This window comes from Elephantulus edwardii, unplaced genomic scaffold (genome assembly GCF_000299155.1).
Source record: "Elephantulus edwardii isolate Elephantulus edwardi_28Jun2011 unplaced genomic scaffold, EleEdw1.0 scaffold00011, whole genome shotgun sequence".
Lineage (NCBI taxonomy): Eukaryota > Metazoa > Chordata > Mammalia > Macroscelidea > Macroscelididae > Elephantulus > Elephantulus edwardii.
This window is the reverse complement of record NW_006399761.1, coordinates 23,015,291-23,034,371: the sequence shown is the minus strand read 5'-3', so window position 1 is coordinate 23,034,371 and position 19,081 is coordinate 23,015,291. Positions and strand designations below refer to the sequence as shown.

The window sequence follows — 19,081 nt, the reverse complement described above, 5'->3', positions numbered from 1 at the left end:
TTTCTGCCAAGATCCATCTAACATTAGCTATAATATCCTTAGTACCACGACCTCTTCTAAATCCAGCCTGCACATCTGCAGTTCTTTGTTGACATAGTTCCAAATGTTTTTGGATAATTTTCAGCAGAATCTTGCTTGCATGTGATATTGTTCTATAATTTCCACACACTGTTGGGTCACCTTTCCTTGGAATGGGAACAAATATCGATCTCTTCCAGTCAGTTAGCCAGCTGGCTGTCCTTCAGATTTCCTGGCACAACCTAGTGCCTAGATCTCTCAATAATTAAATGGAATTTGAGTGGGTTAAATGCATCAGTCAAGAGAGCAGGAGTAGCAGAATGGATAAAAAGGCACGACCCATCAGTAATCTGTATACAAGAGACACGTTTTAGGCACAAAGATACAGACAGACTAGAAATCAGAGTGATAAAAATGTTAGGCAAGCAGAAATAAAAAGTAAAAGAAAGTTCTTACAGATTTCAAGGTGAACGTTAGCATTAGAGACAAGGAAGGGCATTATGTAGTGACTAATAATTATGTCTCTAATAATCAGGTCAATGGAACAAGGAGGCATATCTATAATTAATACTTACACACCTAATAACAGAGCCTCAAGATATATAACTCAAATCCTAAAATATCTGAATAGAGAAAGACAATTCCATAATAATAGGGTTCTTCAATATATCACTTTTAATGAAGGACAGAATGAACAGAAAAATAATTCAATAAAGATGCACAAGTACTAAATCATACATACAGTTAACCACTTTGGTCTCAGAGACATACTTCACTCTATGGCCACATATAGCTACACAAGGACATGTCAGATGGACAGTGACTGTCTCTTATGCTAGTCACTTCTAACAGGGCACCTGCTGGCATCCATCCCTTGGACTGGCAAAGACACCACCTCTAGATATATTTCCTCCGAGGCCAGAGACCCTGCCTCAAGCTGGGTGCCCCACCTCTTGAAATACCCTAGACCAGAAGAGGTGAGACTCTGACTTGGCTCACACCCAGAAGCTTCAGTCACCCTTGAAATAAGCAGATACTGTGAAATGACGAGGCATTTCAACTTTTGTCATCTGTTGGGCTAGCATATAAACTGTCCCAGGACAATAAATCTGTTTTCTATTTCCAAAAGCATACATGTTTGTTTATACTTGCTTGTTTTCTAGTTTACCCTTATGTGTACAGCATTTTTATTTCACTTTGCTATATTTGGGGAGTGGATAATGACTTGTATGTTGCTTAGATGCTGCTTATTTCACAGTCTGTACATGTGTGAGCTTGCTTGTTTACAGTTTGCTTTTCTGGGGACAGCACTTGTCTTTCAGTTTACTGTACCAGGATGATTTGCATGTTGCTGTGATGCTGGAAACTGTGCCATCAGCATCTCAAATACCAGCAGGGTCATTCATGGTGGGCAGGTTTCAGAGGAGTTACCAAATTAAGACAGACTAGAAGCAGAACTGGCCATTCTCTTGAAGATACTCTGAGTAATAGAGGAACAATGTTATGTATAGTACCTTATGTATAGTATCTCAAGTAGAGTTACTAAGGTTTAAAGACACTTAAAGTTAAAACTAGCTGCAAATATTCATTAATAGTTGGAACATTAACCTAACTAATCCAGGCCACGGTCTTCACAATTACTTGCTATGTGGAAGTAATTGTTCCGTCTGGAGCTGGACAGTGACTAAGGATGACAGAAGAAGAATTGATGCCTTCAAGTTTTAGTGCTGGAGAAGCATCTTGAATATACCATGGACCGCCAAAAAAAAACCAAATCTGTTCTGGAGAAAGTGAAACCAAATTTCTCCTTAGAGGCTAGGATTTTGAAGCTCTGTCTCACATATTTTGAGCACATGGCCAAAGAGAGACTGGTCCGTGGATAAGGACATCATACTTGGAAGGGTGGGGGGACAACACAGAAGAGGAAGACTCCAGATGAGATGGGTTGATACAGTGACTGGAGCAATGGGAGTTGGTGTGTTGGAATTAGACTGACTCAGGACAGGGCAGGGTTCAGAGCTGCTGTACGTAGGGTCGCTATGGGTGGCAGGCGACTTGACAGCACATAACAACAACAACAATTAGAACATTGAATATACGAAGAATGAATCTAGGAAACTGATGGATTAGCAGTGCAACTCGCTACAGACTATTATACCAGAGGTCCCTTGGCTGTGACATTAAGTACATTAACTTAATCCGTATTATTAAGAGACTACAATAAGAGCACTTATATGAAACCAGTTGCCTAACACATAGACGGTAGACAATGAAAGCTCACTTCTTTTTTTTTTTTTTTTGTGAGATGTAATTATTTTGTTGCTGATAATCAGTAAAGTACTTAGTAAGCCACTGAGCGAAAGAGTATATGAACTTAAGTGGCATCAATACAAGTATTCTATTCTTATCAAAAGGAAAGACTTGCATTCTTGGTTTCATAGTACTGAAACAGTTCTTCAACCTAAACAGCTGTGAAGTCTTATTTTAGGGAAATGGAGTTATATTAGGGAAAAAGGTTTTTTTCTTTAGGGCTTTACTATAATCATAAGCCCAAGTATAATGCAACAGTTTACATTTTAATCGACCAGTGTGAGACATAAAATTGATGACATGTCATGCTTAACAGTGTAATTTCTGACATTTAAGACTCTTACTGATTAATAGTTCATATGTAAAAATGCACTGCAGAGACTTACCCTGAGTAAGACGGCAGCTAGTGCCAAGTTTAACACTTCACTCACCTTGCAAAAATATACTGTAGGACGTCTGCTTCTTTTTTTTCTTTAAATCTAAAATATTATTTACATTAAGTATCACAAATTGACTTCTAATGCACCCACTACAGTCCATATTCAACGGAGCAAACCCAACAACAGTGCATTCCTGCATTAATTCTTGTTGTGGGACAAAACTTCCAGTCCTTGGAGAAAGACATTATGCTTGGAAAGGTGGAAGGTCAGCAAAGGAAGGGAAGAAGCTCAATATCAGCAGTGAAGTGTTAAACTTGGCAGTGAAAACCTGGCTGGGTGCTGATTGGATTGTGGGACAGACCACCAACTACTCATATGCAAGTTCAAGCTGAAAGTGAGGAAAATTAAATCAAGTCCATGGGAACCAAAATTTGATCTTAAGTCTATCCCACTCGAATATCAAAACCATCTCAGGAACAGGTTTGAGGCCTTGAGCACCAATAAGCATAGACCAAACGAGCTCTGGGAGGATATCAAGAAAATCGTCCATGAAGAAGGCAAAGGATCATTTCAAAGGCTGAAAAAGAAGAAAAGACCAAGGTGGATGTCAGATGAGACTCTGAATATTGCATTAGAGCACCGAGAAGCCCAAGCTAAAGGAAGAAACCAAGAAATCAAAGAGCTAAACAGAAAATTTCAAAAGGCGGCCCGGGACAACAAAGCAAGATACTATAATGACATGTCCAGAGAGCTGGAGTCAGAAAATCAAAAGGGCCAAACTCGCTCAGCATTTCTTAAACTGAAGGAGCTGAAAAACAAATTCAAGCCACGGGTGGCAATACTTAAAGATAGTTTGAGTAGAATGTTAAATGATCCAGGAAGTATCAAGAGAAGATGGAAGGAATACACAGAGTCACTGTACCAGAAGGAATTAGCTAACACAGAAGAATTTCATGAAATGACATATGAGCAAGAGCCTACGGTGATGAAGGAGAAAGTTCAAATTGCTCTGAAGGAATTGGCGAAAAACAAGGCTCCAGGAGTTGACGGCATACTAATTGATTTATTTCAACAAACAGACACTGCCCTGGATGTGCTCACTAAGTTGTGCCAAGAAATATGGAGGACAGCCAGCTGGCCCACTGACTGGAAAAGATCGATATTTGTTCCCATTCCAAAGAAAGGTGACCCAACAGAGTGTGGAAATTATTGAACAATATCATTGATATCACATGCAAGCAAGATTCTGCTGAAAATTATCCAAAAATGTTTGGAACAATATGTCAACAGAGAACTGCCAGATGTCCAGGCTGGATTTAGAAGAGGTCGTGGTACTAGGGATATTATAGCTAATGTTAGATGGATCTTGGCAGAAAGCAGAAAATACCAGAAGAATCTGTGCTTCATTGACTACGCAAAGGCTTTTGACTGTGTGGATCACAACAAGCTATGGCTGACTCTGAGAAGAATGGGAATCCCAGAACATTTGATTGTGCTAATGTGAAACTTATACTTGGACCAAGAGGCAGTTGTCAGAACAGAGCAAGGAAATACTACATGGTTCAAAATAAAGAAGGGGGTCCATCAGGGATGTATGCTGTCTCCATACCTTTTCAAACTGTATGCAGAACAGATCATCTGAGATGCTGGGCTGTATGAGGAGGAATGTGGCATCAGGATTGGTGGAAGAGTCATCAACAACCTGCGTTAAGCAGATAACACAACCCTGCTCGCTGAAACTGAGGAGGACCTGAAGCGCTTGCTGCAGAAGGTCAAGGACTGCAGTCTTCAACATGGATTGAAGCCCAACTTCAAGAAAACAAAGATTCTCACCACTGGGCCAATTGGCAGCATCAGTATGGATGGTGAAGAGATTGAGATAGTTAACAGTTTTAGTTTGCTTGGCTCCACAGTCAACACTCTTGGTAACAGCAGCCAGGAAATCAAGAGACAAATTGCATTGGGAGCAACAATGTCAGGCTGGAGACTAAGGTGCGCCTGATTCAGGCTATAGTCTTTGCAATTACATGCTATGCATCAGAGAGTTGGACAGTGAATAGGGTTGACAGGAAGAGAATTGATGCCTTTGAGCTGTGGTGCTGGAGAAGAGTGTTGAACATGGACTGCTAGGAGAACAAACAGGTTTGTCCTGGAGAAGGTGAAGTCGGAATGCTCCTTGGAGTCAAGGATTCTGCATGTTGCAAGGAGGGACTGGTCCTTGTAGAGGGACATCATGTTTGGCAGCGAAGGAGAGGAAGATTTTCGATGAGATGGAACGATTCTGTGACTGGAGCAGTGGGAATAAGGGCGTTTGAGATGGCTAGGTTGGCACAGGATAGAACAGCGTTTAGAGCTCTTGGACATAGGGTCGCTAGGAGTCGCAAACAACTCGATGGCACATAACAACAACACAAACAACAGGGAATACATCTAAAATTAGAGACATAAAAGATCTTTACAAAGAAAACTACAAAATACGCGATCAACAGTAAGACCTAAAAAAAAAATGGAAAAATGTTTCTTGTTCATGGACAGGAAGACTTAATATACTAAAAATGACAATCCTATCAAAACCAACCTACATGTTCAACACAATCCCAATACAGATACCAAATGCATTTTTCAAGGAGATCGAAAGGGAAATTTTCAAGTTTATCTGGAAAGAAAAGAGAACCTGAATAAGCAAAACACTTCTGAAAAACAGTGAGGGGGAAGGCATAGCATTCCCTGATCGAAAACCTACTGTATGGCTGTAATAACCAAAACAGCATGGCCCTGGTACAATGACAGGCACACAGACTAATGGACCAGAATAGAGAACCCAGAAATTAACCCATCTGTCTGTGGTAAAATGATATTCAACAAGGAAACAAAATATATAAAATGGGGAAATAACAAACTCTTCACCAAATGGTGCTAGTAAAACTGGACTGCAACTTGCAAAAAGCTGAAACAGGATCCACATCTCACACCGTACACAGAAGTCAACTCACCCTGGATCAGAGACCCGGAGTAAAGCTCAAAACCATCAAGTTCCTAAGAGACAAACTGGGACCAAGCTTAGCCGGTCAGAAATACACAATGAGGGGAGGATAATACTGACGAAAGGGATCTTCTAAAGATTAAATCATGTGTGCATTAAAACCTTTTCCCCACAGGATGAAAAGAAAGTTCACTGTGAAAAAATATTTGGCAAAGCCATCCCAGACAAGGGTCTCATAATAAAAGTTTATGTAATCCTACAGGGCCTCCACAGAACAAGACTGAAAGCTCAATAACAAAATGGACAAGAGTCATGGAAAGACTTTTCACAGAGAAGGAAATTGAGATAGGTGATAGACACATGAAGAGATGCTCCAAATCACTGGGAACAAGACAGATGCAAATCAAAATGACAATGAGATACCATCTTGCCACAGTAGCAGTGGCAAAATTTAATAGGACAGCAAGCAATAAATATTGTAAAGGATGTGGAGAGATAGAAACTCTCATACACTGTTGGTGGGACTGTAAAATGGTACACCCACTCTGGAAAGTAGCTTAGCATTTCCTCAAAACCTAAACATTAACATTTCATATAATCCAGCTATTTCAACTGCCAGGAATATACCTGAAGGATATTAGAACGGAGACACAAATGGGGATTTGTACATCAATGGTGACAATAGCTTTGTTCACCATCAAACAGCCCAAATGTCCAAACACAAATGAGTAGATTGAGAAATTGTGGTACATTTATACGAAGGAATACTATGCAACACTCAGGAGCAATGATTTAGAAAATTCCTCCGTAACTTGGGAGAGACTGGAGAGTATTATACTAAGTGAACTCATAAGACCTATTTTCATAGCAGTGTTATTCACAATAGCAAGAAAATGGAAACAGTACAAATCTCCCTCATCAAATGAAGATACCACAGGATAGGGTAGAAAGCATTATGCTGAGTGAACTAACTCAGTCTCATGAGGACAAATACTGCATAAGATTATTATTGTAAAAGTAGAAGGGTAACTAGTAAGATGTATATAAAAGTCTTAAAGGAGGAGGAGGAGGAGGAACAGACGAGGATAGGAGAAATCCACCAGTTTGGATGGTGGATTGGGGTGAAGTGGGTATAGAAATGGGAATGATTCAGTGTGGACTTGAAAACAGGATAATGGTAGGCACAGATCAGTGATGACTGATTTCATAAAACACAAAGTATATGTATTAGAATTCTGTAAATAAACTAATGAAAAGAAAAAAGAAGAAATCAAAATATATGTAGCATTGGGGGCGGGTGGAAGATTTTTTTTTTATTGGCAAAAAACCCCACAAAGTATATGAATGATCTATAAAACACAATGTGAATGTATGAAGCACAATGTATAGGAATGAGTCACAATGTATACTATTTCCTATGCAAATCAATAGAAAATAAAATCACATTTTAAAAAAAAAGCCATGTCACCACAGAGAACAAAGTAGAGGTGGAGGTGGAAAGAAAACTAACCAATAAGCTAATGAAATAAAATAGTTAGCGAAGCATAACTAACAGATCAGAATAGTTAACTATTTTGTTTCATTAGCTTATTGGGTCATCTGCCTTTATTTGCACACAAGATTAAAGAGTTATGTGTAGTACCTATCACCTGCCAGTCTTCATTTGCTTGTGGGAAGCAGCTTTCTTTAGGGCTAATCAGGCAGTGAGACCAGGGCAACAAACTGGTTAGATGAGTCACTCATGGCCCAAGAGGCAAAACTGGATGAACTGGAATCTGCACAATGTAGGTGCTTAGAATGGGGAAACAGAGCTCTGTTAAGACGTTTCACTGTCGACCCAGAGGCAAGCAATTCAAATCCATCAGCTGTTCCATGGGAGAAAAATAGGCAGCGTTCTCCCATGCAGTTTGCAGCCTCTGAAAACCTGCTGGAGGGTCAGCTACAAGTCTATTTCAATTTGTCAGCAATGAACAGCAATAACAGAATGGGAAATGTGACATGTGGAATTCCTGGAATGGGAGGCTCAGAAGAGGCCGGAGGCTGGATTACCACCAAGACTGTACAGAGCACCACCTGTGACTGCCGTGGTTGAAGATCTGGGCCTGTTACTATGTTCTAGTGATGGTGACTAATGGTGTTATCAACACTGGTGTACAAATCTCCATTTGTGTCACAGTTCTGGGAATATTCTAAGTAATGGAACAGCTGGGTCATACAGTTTCTATGTTTAACTTTTTGAGGAAATGCCAAACTGCCTTACAGAGTGGTTGTACCATTTTACAACCCCACCAACAGAGTATGAGAGTTCCCACCTCTCCACACCGTCTCCAATATTTATTGCTTGCTGCTCTGCTCAACTTTGCCACTGCTACTGGGGTGAATGGATTGAGAAACTGTGGTACATTCATATAATGTATTATTATGCAGCACTCATAAGCAGTCATTTCAGAAAATACTACATAACTTGGGAGAGACTAGAGAGCATTATGCTGAGTGAACTAACTCAGTCTCAAGGGACAAAACTGCATAAGACCATAATAAAACATGTATGGGTATACCGGGTGGGAGGAAAGGGGTGGGAAGAGAGGTAAAAATGGGCAGGGGTGAAATCACAGAGTTGCACAATTTTGTGGGTGAAAGGAAGAAGTAGAGGAAATGGGGAAGATCTGGCGGGGACCTGAAAAAACAGGGTAATAATGATGGGCGTGGTCCAATGGTGATTAATTTTATAAATATAATACATGGAAATGATTGTATGAAACACAATGTGAATGAGGAATACTATGAAACACAATGTACACAAACCTGTAAAAAAATCAAGACCAAAAGTTTTAAATAAAAAAAAAAAATTTCCAACAACAAAATGAACTGTAAGGCATCATCCTTGACCCAGCCAGCCAGAAACAATGGCTGCTGGGGAGGTAACACACCGTCCCTAAGAGAAAGATTACAAGCAAGACATCAACCCAAAACTCTGTTAGACTCTGGGTCTTGTTTAAGGTTCCCACATTTTACAAATTCCAGTCTATCCCATAACTGAACTACAAATAACTGCTTTGAACCTTTGACTGCAGCATTCAATCCTTAAAAGTGTATTCAAAATATAAAGGCCAAAGGAGGGCTAGAATTACAATGCTGAGAAAGACTTTCTCATTTTAGCAATAAGAGTCGCAAATAATACCCAGCTACACTGAGAGAACAGGCACACTCATCTTGATATATTTGTTTGGAGAGGCCTACCCTCAAGGGATAATTTTAAATAAGTAAGTTGTTGTTGTGCAGAGTCAGAACCGACTCATAGCTGATCCTCCATGGGTTTTTAGAGGCAGTTAATCGCACGGGAGGAGAATACCCATCCTTCTCCCATGAAGCAGCTGGTGGCTTTGAACCACATGCCTCTGGATTGCAGTGCAGCTTCTTTTTCGTGTGGGGTGTTTTTTTTTAAATATAGCTTTTAATTTTAATTGTTATTTTAATGACAGTTTACAGAAAAGTTAGACAGAAATATGATTTGATCCAGCATTTCCATTACTGGGAACATACCCTAAAGAAAGCAGAAAGGAAGTGCCCATTAACAAAGGAATGGATAGAAAAACTATGGTACCGTCATACAACGGAATATTACGCAGCACTGAAAAACAATGAACTCATAAAGCATCACACAACATGGGTGACCTTGGAGGCTGTACAGGTTCTTGCCACTAGGCCACCAGAGCTCTTTGAAGAAATAAGTCTTAAGTATAATTCACAGGGTTTTCAAAGGCTTGTTATTTCAGAAGTGGGTGGCCAATCCTTCTTCCTGGTCTGTTTTTACTTTGGATGCTCAGCTTTAGAATTATGTCTAACAGACAAGCATCTTACTCAGAAGAGCAGACCAAAGGCCCTTCATTATACAGCTAACAGATTCAATTTTGCCCCTCGCCTTTTAGGCACAGGTGTCATGGTCCTGTCCTCCATCCTGCCAGCATTTTGATCTATTTCCTCACCTTTCAACAGCACTTCTCTCCCAGCAAGTATTTTGAAGCTCCATCTCACATACTTTAAGCATGTGGACAGGAGAACGACACCCTGCCTGGAAGGGTGGAGGGACAGCTCAGGAGAAGACGACCCTGGATGAGACTGACTGACACAGGAACTGGGGTAATGGAGCAGCTGTGTTGGAGACGGTGCGATTGGTACAGAACAGAGTTGAAAGTCACAATCGATTCGACAGCACATAACAACCAACATAATTATCTACTTTTTTAAAGAATGAAATATATTTACAAATTGTGTTTTCTGCTCCAAACATTTCCTGGGGAATGACTAGAAGAACTTGCCTACTTTAACCAGTGTCCCTCGACTTTGTACCTCTTATTATGGTTGTTATGGGCCGATGAGTCAGTTACAACTCATAGTGACCCTATGTACAATAGCTCTGAACCCTGCTCTCATCTAGTATTGCACCAAAAATGTATTTTCGTGACTGATAAAAATTTTCCTTACAATTCAACCAGGTGCCTTCCTTATGAAATATTCTGTATTTCAATTCTTAGCCTGCAATGGCTAGAGGTTAGAATGGACACTATGAGTTGATATCTGGGTTTAACATCCTGGCTATGGCATTTCCTAGTGGTGTTCTTCTAGTTAGAAGCCACTGAGTCAGACTTTGATACATGGCATAGCCCCACGCACATCAGAACGGAACCATCATGATCCATGGGGTTTTCACTGGCTGCTTTTCCTGGGAAATTGGATACCAAGTCTAGCTCTGCAGTCTTGAGAAATTAGCTCTTTAATAAAGCTGAGGCTTTCCCTCCATAACCTGTATCACAGGATGGTGATACGGCAGTATTTAGGTGAGAACGGGACAAACCGTTGCTAGAGTTCTTAGTATTTGACAGTTAATAGATGATCAGTAGTAGTAGCCTTACAAAGATCAAGGACACTCCTCTGTGATGAAAATTTATGTTGAGAGACAGTTATTAAAAAATTCCAATGTATTTTTAAAAGTATATTTTACTATCAGGGGATGATACTGAGAGATAGCAAAAGAAATACAACTTTCTTCCAAATTAGATTATAACCTCATGGTGATTCCAATCCAAACCCAAAGGAATGCTTTTAAACCTCACCAAATGATTTTCATTTCAAACAGTCACAAGCATGTTAGAACCACTGGGGATATTCTCCAGAAGAAGGAAGTGATGGTGAGAAAGTAGTAGAGATAGATCCATTATATATTAAAAAACAAGTGCTAAAACCATTGCAATTAAAATGGTGTGATGTTGCTACAAAAATAGGGTCAGCGAAGGAGAGGAAGGCCTCCAACAAGATGGACTGACACAGAGACTTCAGCAACGGGCTCTAGTGGTCAGAGACGATGAGAATGGCACAGGAGAGGGCAGGGTTCAGGTCAGCTGTTCATAAGGTCACTATGACTCGTACAAGGTTCAACAGCACCTAATAGTAAACCATTAGAAGCCAGGGATTGCATGCAAAGTGGCTCATTTAATACCTAAACCTGGATCTAAGTATTCTTTTTGCCACTATTCAGATAATAATCACCTATGAAGTAATAAAATAGAGTTGGGGAAATAATATAAAATCAAACAGCTAGTTAGTGATTAGTACATTAATAAGAGTCTGGATTTGAAGCAGGCAGCCTGGAGAACACCTCACTTATACTGGCTTTTCAATACAAATCTGTTGTGACGTGAGCTCTATCTGTACTCTTGACTGTATCATATACCATTGCTAATGCATAAAATGAGTTCTTTTAAAATTAACTGATGCTTTGTGATTCAAATGACACTAGGCTTTTGGGAAGACACGCCTTGATGGGGGGAAAATAATTTATAGGCAGGGTTAATTTAATTTTGAATTAAATTTTAAAAAAGTAATTTTTCTCAGAATATACATCTATGTCTAAATGAATTTTAATAGTCAGAACTGTGGCGGGGGATATAAAAACAAAATAGTCAGAACTGATCTATCAGAAAATACTAATTTCTTAGGCATTTTGACATAGAACATTAAATGCATACAATAGGTTCATGAGCTTAGATAAAGCTTTGAATCTTCAACGTCTGTTACATTTTGGCTTCCTAGAGACAGATGTTGAGTGATATGTGCAGTGTTTTATGTACAGAAAGAGGATACAGAATTCTGAATAATGACAATTTGCTCTCACAAATAAAAAAGAAGTGATGATGTTTCTGTATTTTAAGTTTTCCCTTTTTATATGCAAAATCTTTATAGATTAGAGTTAAATTAGCCTATCCTTAGACAGGCTACCTTTATGGAAGTGATTTCAACTAACAAATATCCTGTATTGTTATGGGCTCACCTGGGGTTAAATGCTAGAGCAGATACAACTGAAAAGAGTTTATAAGTTGGCTTTGATGACATGTTGTTTGCTGTTGTGTACTGTTGAGTCAGAACTGATTCAAAGCTGGCTGACTGGTGAGTTTTCAGAGACAGTTAATTGCACAAAAGGAGACTGCCCATCCTTCTCCCATGGAACAGCTTATAGCCTCGAACCATGTGTCTTCAGGATTGCAGCTCAGCTTCTTGACACTAGGCCACCAGAGACCCCTTTGATGACACAGTATCATTAATTAATAATAAAGAACTAGAAGGTACATAGATGGCTCTGGTGGCCTAGTCTACATCAACTATCAAAGGTCAGCTCCAACCCACCGGAGGCTCTTGAAGGATGAGCAGTCTCCTCCCAGTACCATTTACAGCCTCTGAAAGCTGACTGCTACTGGACCCTCTCCGTCAGAAAAGCCTAGGGCAGTGAGCTTGAGTTTTGAGTCGAGAAAAATACAGGCCAATATAACACTTTGAGAGAAGTCTGTGAGGCACAGAACACTGACCTTCTTCTAACCTTGTAAATTTTTAATTTAGCTAGAAAAAGGTTGAGACTATCAACTTATAAGGGAGCTCTAGTAGCCTACTGGTAAGAAACTTGGCAGCAATCCTGAAGGAATGTGGTTTGAATCCATCAGCTGCTCCACAGGAGAAAGCTGGGCAATCTCCTCCCATGTGATTAACTGCCTCTGAAAACCTGTCTGAGGGTCAGCCATGGGGTTCTTACTTGATGGTCCTCAACAACAGCATACTAAAAAAAAAAAAAAATAAACTTATCAGCGTGGGGGAAAAACAGAGGTAAAAAGGTGGAGACAAGAAAACTGGAGATGGTTAGGGAAAATAATTTAAAAGTTATATAACTACACTTTCGATATTAGCACAGTTACTTAGATTTTGATGAAAACAGAAACTTCTCATTAACATAGTAACACACTTGCACAATGACATAACAGCTGGCAAATCACAGCAAGTCCCTCCTTTTGAGAGAGATTGTTGTTATGTGCCATCAAGTAGCCTATGACTCATAGTGACCCTGTGTACAACAGCCCTAAACCCTCCTCTGTCCAGTGCCAATTTCACGGTCTCCAACACACCTACCTCCGTTATCCCAGTCACTGAATCAATCCATCTCATCGAGGGTCTTCCTCTCCTGCGCTGTCCCTCTACCTTCCCAAGCATGACATCCCTCTCCAAGGACTGGTCCCTTCTTGTAACATGTCGAAAGTATGTTAGACGAAGCTTTAGAATCCTTGCCTCCAAGAGTACCCTGGTTTCACCCTCTCCAGGACGAACCTGTTCATTCTCTTAGCAGTCCATGATATATTCAATACTATTCTCCAACACCACAGCTCAAAGGCATCAATTCTCCTAACATCCCTTGTCATTGTCCAGCTCTGTAATGCATAGCAAGTGATTGCAAAGAGCATGGCCTGTATCAGGTACACCTTAGACTGACATCGTTTCTCTTCAGTACTTTGGACAGGTCTCTGACAGCAGATTTTCCTAAGGCAATTTAGTCTTTTAATTTCTTGAGAGATTACTTTTTTCCATTTTGAGAGATTACACTTTTTTTTTACATTCAGCGACTGCACAATTTTATAAAATGTGCAAATTTAGTTTTCAAATTACATCCAAAGGCAAGTGTCTTAATGTAACTAAGTCATATGAACATCTAAAATGAAAAAAAAACAAGCAACAACAAACCAACCCCAAACAAAAAAAACATCTAAAATGCCAAAGCTTAAACTTACAAACACCTTCAGTGTATACAAGATTCAGGTGCAGAATCCTCCAGAAGTTCTCTTATTCTAGAAGGCTTTGCTCTGTTGTGTCCTTGACAACAGTGAAATCAGACATTGAACACTTGCCGACTGGAAAGTGGACCCTGTCTTTGTTCATCCCACCTCCCTAGGACATTATGATGCAAGATCTTACAAAAGAAACAACACAAAGATGTGTAAGGGGCACCTAAGCTTTACTTTTCTTTGGCTAATGAGAAGACTTGTGGGTAAATGCAATTTATAACTTCCTAGATCCTCTGATGATTCTGTGTAGGAAGAACATTGTTCTAAGTGGTTCAGCACTTGTCTGTCAGTTTGCTGTACTGAGATAACATGGGGTTGCTGTTGACACGGAACACACTGTAATGCCATAATGGTTACACCATGGTGGACAGTGTTTGGTGAAGCTCCCAGATTGAGACAGGCTTAGCATCCACTTCCTAAACAAGAGTTCTTTGGAACTTTATAAACATTAGAGAAAAGACAATAGTTATAGAAGGGGGGTCAGATCTTTTGTACATAGGGTTGTACTCGACTCAATGGCACTTAACAACAGATCCTCTTTGCACTTAAAAACCGCAAATGAGAACATTGATTATTTACTCTTTTTTACTAAAATCTAAGCAACTAACTGAACACATCCAAGAACTATTGATATGCCTGTCCTGCTCTGGCTTCTACAGGGCATGTCAGGAATAGATTAGAAATACATTAAGCTTATTAAATAGAAAGGTCTCATCCTCTCTTACCAAGGTACATGAGCAGCATGAGGAAAGAAAAACTTTCAGGAATTTTAAATTCCTTTTAGAAAACATAAGACGTCCTCTGGCCTCTAGCAAAGAAAATGTCAACAAGTCAAAAAATACTACATGGTTATTGACCAGTTTCATGAAGGCAAAGCTACGAGCCAAAATGGAATAATGCCTTCCCAACCATGTGCCTAAGGTTGAAAATGACACTAATCCTTTTTAATGGTCACAAAACCTGACAACTTACTCAGCCTTAGAACTGAAGGTACAAAATCATCCCCGAGAATGACTCACCATAAACAGGTCTCGGGCACCAATGTCAACAGCTAAGAGAAATGCCTTTTCAAATCGTTGATATCTGTAAGGAAGGACAGAAAGATGGTATTAGTGGTGAATAAAACTATGTCCAAGGAGAGACCTGTTTGTTCAATGCATTTACATTATTGTTTTTAGTCTTCTGAAAGGAAAAAAAATGTTTTCAAACAGTGGCTGAGCCTGCTGCACTCCTCCATCTGTGAAGTCATCGCATGTTGGTGGAGCTAAGGCACAAATATTTGGAGCCCTAAGGTCATCCTTGAAGGATGACCCTGGCCCATGACAGGGAGCACTGAACTGAGAAAGACGTCAGCTTTAGAACATGTGCATTTAACCACTTCTCACTCAACTGTGTTTTGTAAGAGAAAAGGTGAAAACTACAGCAGTATGGCAGGAATTAATAAGCCATATTTTTTTATTTCTTAGGACAAGTTGAATAGTCAGATATTGCATCAGTAGAAACACCACACATCTGTGATTTGGAAAAAATGCAGCATTCTCTCGTGATTTCCAAGAAGTGCAGCCAGAAAGTCCCTTAGATGTTATAATGAGGAGATTTGACATATCTGATATCTTCTGATCATGTCATCAAGAATGGCCAGTCCCTGGAGACAAACATTATTCTTGGGCAAGAGGTTGTTGTTCTTGGGTGTTGTCAAGTCAGGTCAGTTCAAAGGCATCAGTTATTCTCCAGATTTCCTTATTAACTTTCAAATACATATGAAGCAACTAGAAACAGGACCATTTAGGTCAGGCACAACTTAGTCTTTAAGTGCCATGGTAGCTCTCTAGTACTTTAAAGAAGTCCTTTGGGAAAAAAAAAGTCCTTTGCTGCATATTTGCTTAATGAAGTATGTCATTTGATACATGCAACTGGAGAGCCATCACATTAACACAGACTGACAGGTGAATGGTGGACAGGGCTTCTAGAACACCTTTTGTTTTAAAGTAGTGTCATTGCAGATGTGGAGAAGTTGAAACACTCATGCATTTCTGGTGGTGTATATAGTATTGTAAGCCAAATTGTACTCCTAATCCAAAGGCTACACATCTCTATCAGTTCAAATCCACCAGTGATTCACTAAGATTTACACTTCAATTTACAAGCTTGGAAACCCAATGGACCATTACTATTTGTCAGTTTGAAATCTAAGGTAATGATTTTGAGTGTTTGGGTTGTTATTTTTTTATTAACTGCCATGTGATTCCACAATCCCATTTTTAGATATATACTCTCAAAATCATTTCTCCTATCATCCTTACTCACTGTCCAGCTTTTTGACACATAGCAAGTAATTGCAAAGACTATGGCCTGTATCAGGTGCACCAGACTGATATCATTGCTTTTCAGTACACTGGAAAGGTCCCTGACAAAAGAATTGATGTCTTTGAGCTGTGGTGCTGGAGAGGAGTGTTGAATATACCATGGACTGCTAGGAAAATAAACAGGTTGGTCCTGGAGAGGGTGAAACCAGGCTGTTCCTTGGAGGCAAGGATTCTGAAGTTTTGTCTGACATACATTGGACATCTTGCAAGGAGGGACCAGTCCTTGGAGAGGGATGTCATGCTTGGGAGGGTGGATGGAAAGCGCAGGAGAGGAAGACCCTCGATGAGATGGACTGATTCAGTGACTGGGGTAATGATAGTAGGTATGTCAGAGACAATAAGGTTGGCTCAAGATAGAGCAGAGTTCAGAGCTGTTGCATATAGGGCGCTAGGAGTCACAAGCGACTCGAAAACACACAAGAACAAGAACAACCCTCAAAATAGGAAAGCAGAGCTTCAAACAGACACTTGTACATCCATGTTCACTGCAGCAGACAAAAAGTAGAGAGACCCAAGTTGTCGACCAGTGGGTGCATGTTGTAGTGGTCGTCAGGTGCCCCCAGTTGAATACGACTCTTAGTTGACCTTATGATCAACAGATTTGAATATGGCCCTATCCTGTACCACCCTCAGGACTTCTGTCATGCTCAACAGATGCACTGTTAAACAAAATGTGGTGTATATCGATATCATGTCCCATGTCCATCTCCATGATCGGGTGCTGAATCAATAGGTGGCAACCATATGATATTCAGTGACTGGCACTCATCAGACCATGAGGCTTGTCCTTCCTACCCTGTTCTGATCTGGAAACTTTGCTCAAAGCTGCTTACTGTCACAGCAGTTCATACACACCTTCTCATACAAGCAACAGGCAATGACCCAGGAGTGGACAAGCCCACATTACAGAACAAAGGGAAATAAACCCTCTCACGTGATCACATTTGAGGCTGAAGAGCCATCTGGCAATACTCAACTCCCTTTCACAATTAAAACTCAGTAATTTAGGAATAGAGAGAGATTCCTCAGTGACAAAAGAGGCTTATGACTTTTCCCCAACAGGGTGAAAATAAAACCTACTGACTGAGAACAAACATTTGGCAATACCATCTCAGACAAGAGTCTCATAATGAAAGCATCAGTCAAGAAATTAAAAGGTGCTATGATAGATGGAGAAAAGATTGATGCTGTCAACTATTTCATTTTCTTTGAATCCCCAATTAACATGGAAGCATCAGTCAAGAAATCAAAAGGTATGCTGCATTGGGAAAATTTGCCAAGGACTTCTCCAAAGTGCTAAGAGCAAGGATGTTAGTTTAAAGACTATGGTGCACGTGATCCCAACCATGGTATTTGTAATTGCTTCCTAATCATCTTAAAGTTGGAATAATGAATAAGGAAGACCAAAGAACAATTGATACATTTGAGTTTTGGTGGTGGACAGCCAAAAGCACAAACAAGTCTGCTTCTGAGGAACTGCAACCAGTATGCTCCTTACAGGCAAGGATGGTGAAACTCGGTCTCATAGACTTTGGACATGTCTAGTTCCTGGAAACAGACCTTGGTGGCAAAGGTGGAGGCTCAGACGAAGAGAAGCTGACCTTCAAGGACATGCACCAGCACAATGACAGGAACGAGTGAGCTAGAGCATGACTGAAATGCTGAGGATGTGGCAGGGCATAGCAAGGTTCAGATCTGCTTGTTGGTCGTGGGGTTGCTATGAGTGATTGGTGGCTTAAAGTTATCTAACAACAACGATGACATCAATCATATTTTGCTTATGCATCCATCTGTTGATGGACATTTAGGGTGAAAGATCTGTTGAACAGGATAACAAAGTCTTCCAAAGAAATGATGCTTTAAAAAAACCAAACCAACCTGGATTTCAGTATGCAAAAAACCCTGAAGTTGGATCCTTCACATTATACATAAAAATTAAATCAAACTGACTCACTCAGAGTTAAAACTATAAAACTTTTAGAAGTAGGGGAAAAATTCAAAAACTTCAAGATAACAGATTTTTAATATGACACCAAAAGCAGACATAACAAGAAAGGCACAGATAAAGATATTTAACTTTGCTGAAGTGTACATTATCAAGAAATAGTCTAGTTAATGGGAAGAAATAGTTAGCAATCATTTATCAGCTAAGGGCTTAATAGCTAGAATTTTTAAGGAACTCTTAAAACTCAGTAGCATAAGAAAACAATCCAATTTAGAAAGTGGTAACAGACATGAAAAGATAATTCACAAGAGCAGATATACAGATTGCCAGTAGATACATGAAAAGATCACAAGTCATCAGGGAAATGCAGATCATAATTACAATAAAGATACCACTTCAAACTCATTAGTCTGCCTTACTGGGAAAATAAAACCCCGAAAACAACCGATATTGGTGAGGATGTGATGTTAAACCCCTTGTGCATTGTTGGTGGGAATGTTAAGAGTGGTAACTGACATTGAAACCAGCGTGACGGGCTGTAAAAGTTACACAGACACATTACCTAGCAATTCTACTTCTAAGTATAGACTAAAAAAACCCTTTAAAGTTGGAACTAAAAACAACACATGTAAATTGCAAGAAAATGGAAACAGTCGAAATGCCCATCAACAAACAACTGGACTGAGAAACTGTGGTATTTATGCAGCAGCTGGGAACAACAACTGGAAGAGAGAATATGGGAGAGGCCAGAGAGCATTACGCTGAGTGAAGTAACTCAGGCGCGTAAGACAAATACTGTGTAAGAGCACTACTATAAAAATAGAAGGATAACCAATGAGATGTATATGGATATCTAAAGAGGGAAGGGGAGAGAACAGGAGGGCTGGGGAGGTTGCGGGACATTATTCACAGCTGTGGTG

At 39.9% G+C, this 19,081-nt stretch overlaps 1 protein-coding gene across 1 annotated transcript in view; it reads right to left on the bottom strand.

The window, feature by feature from the left end:
* The window catches only part of WDPCP (WD repeat containing planar cell polarity effector), a 317,353-nt gene that overhangs the window by 103,417 nt on the left and 194,855 nt on the right, over positions 1 to 19,081 (bottom strand). Inside the window, exon 13 of the mRNA XM_006881030.1 lies at positions 14,870 to 14,933. Coding sequence (XP_006881092.1) covers positions 14,870 to 14,933 — 64 coding nt within the window. The remainder of the gene's footprint in view (positions 1 to 14,869; positions 14,934 to 19,081) is intronic.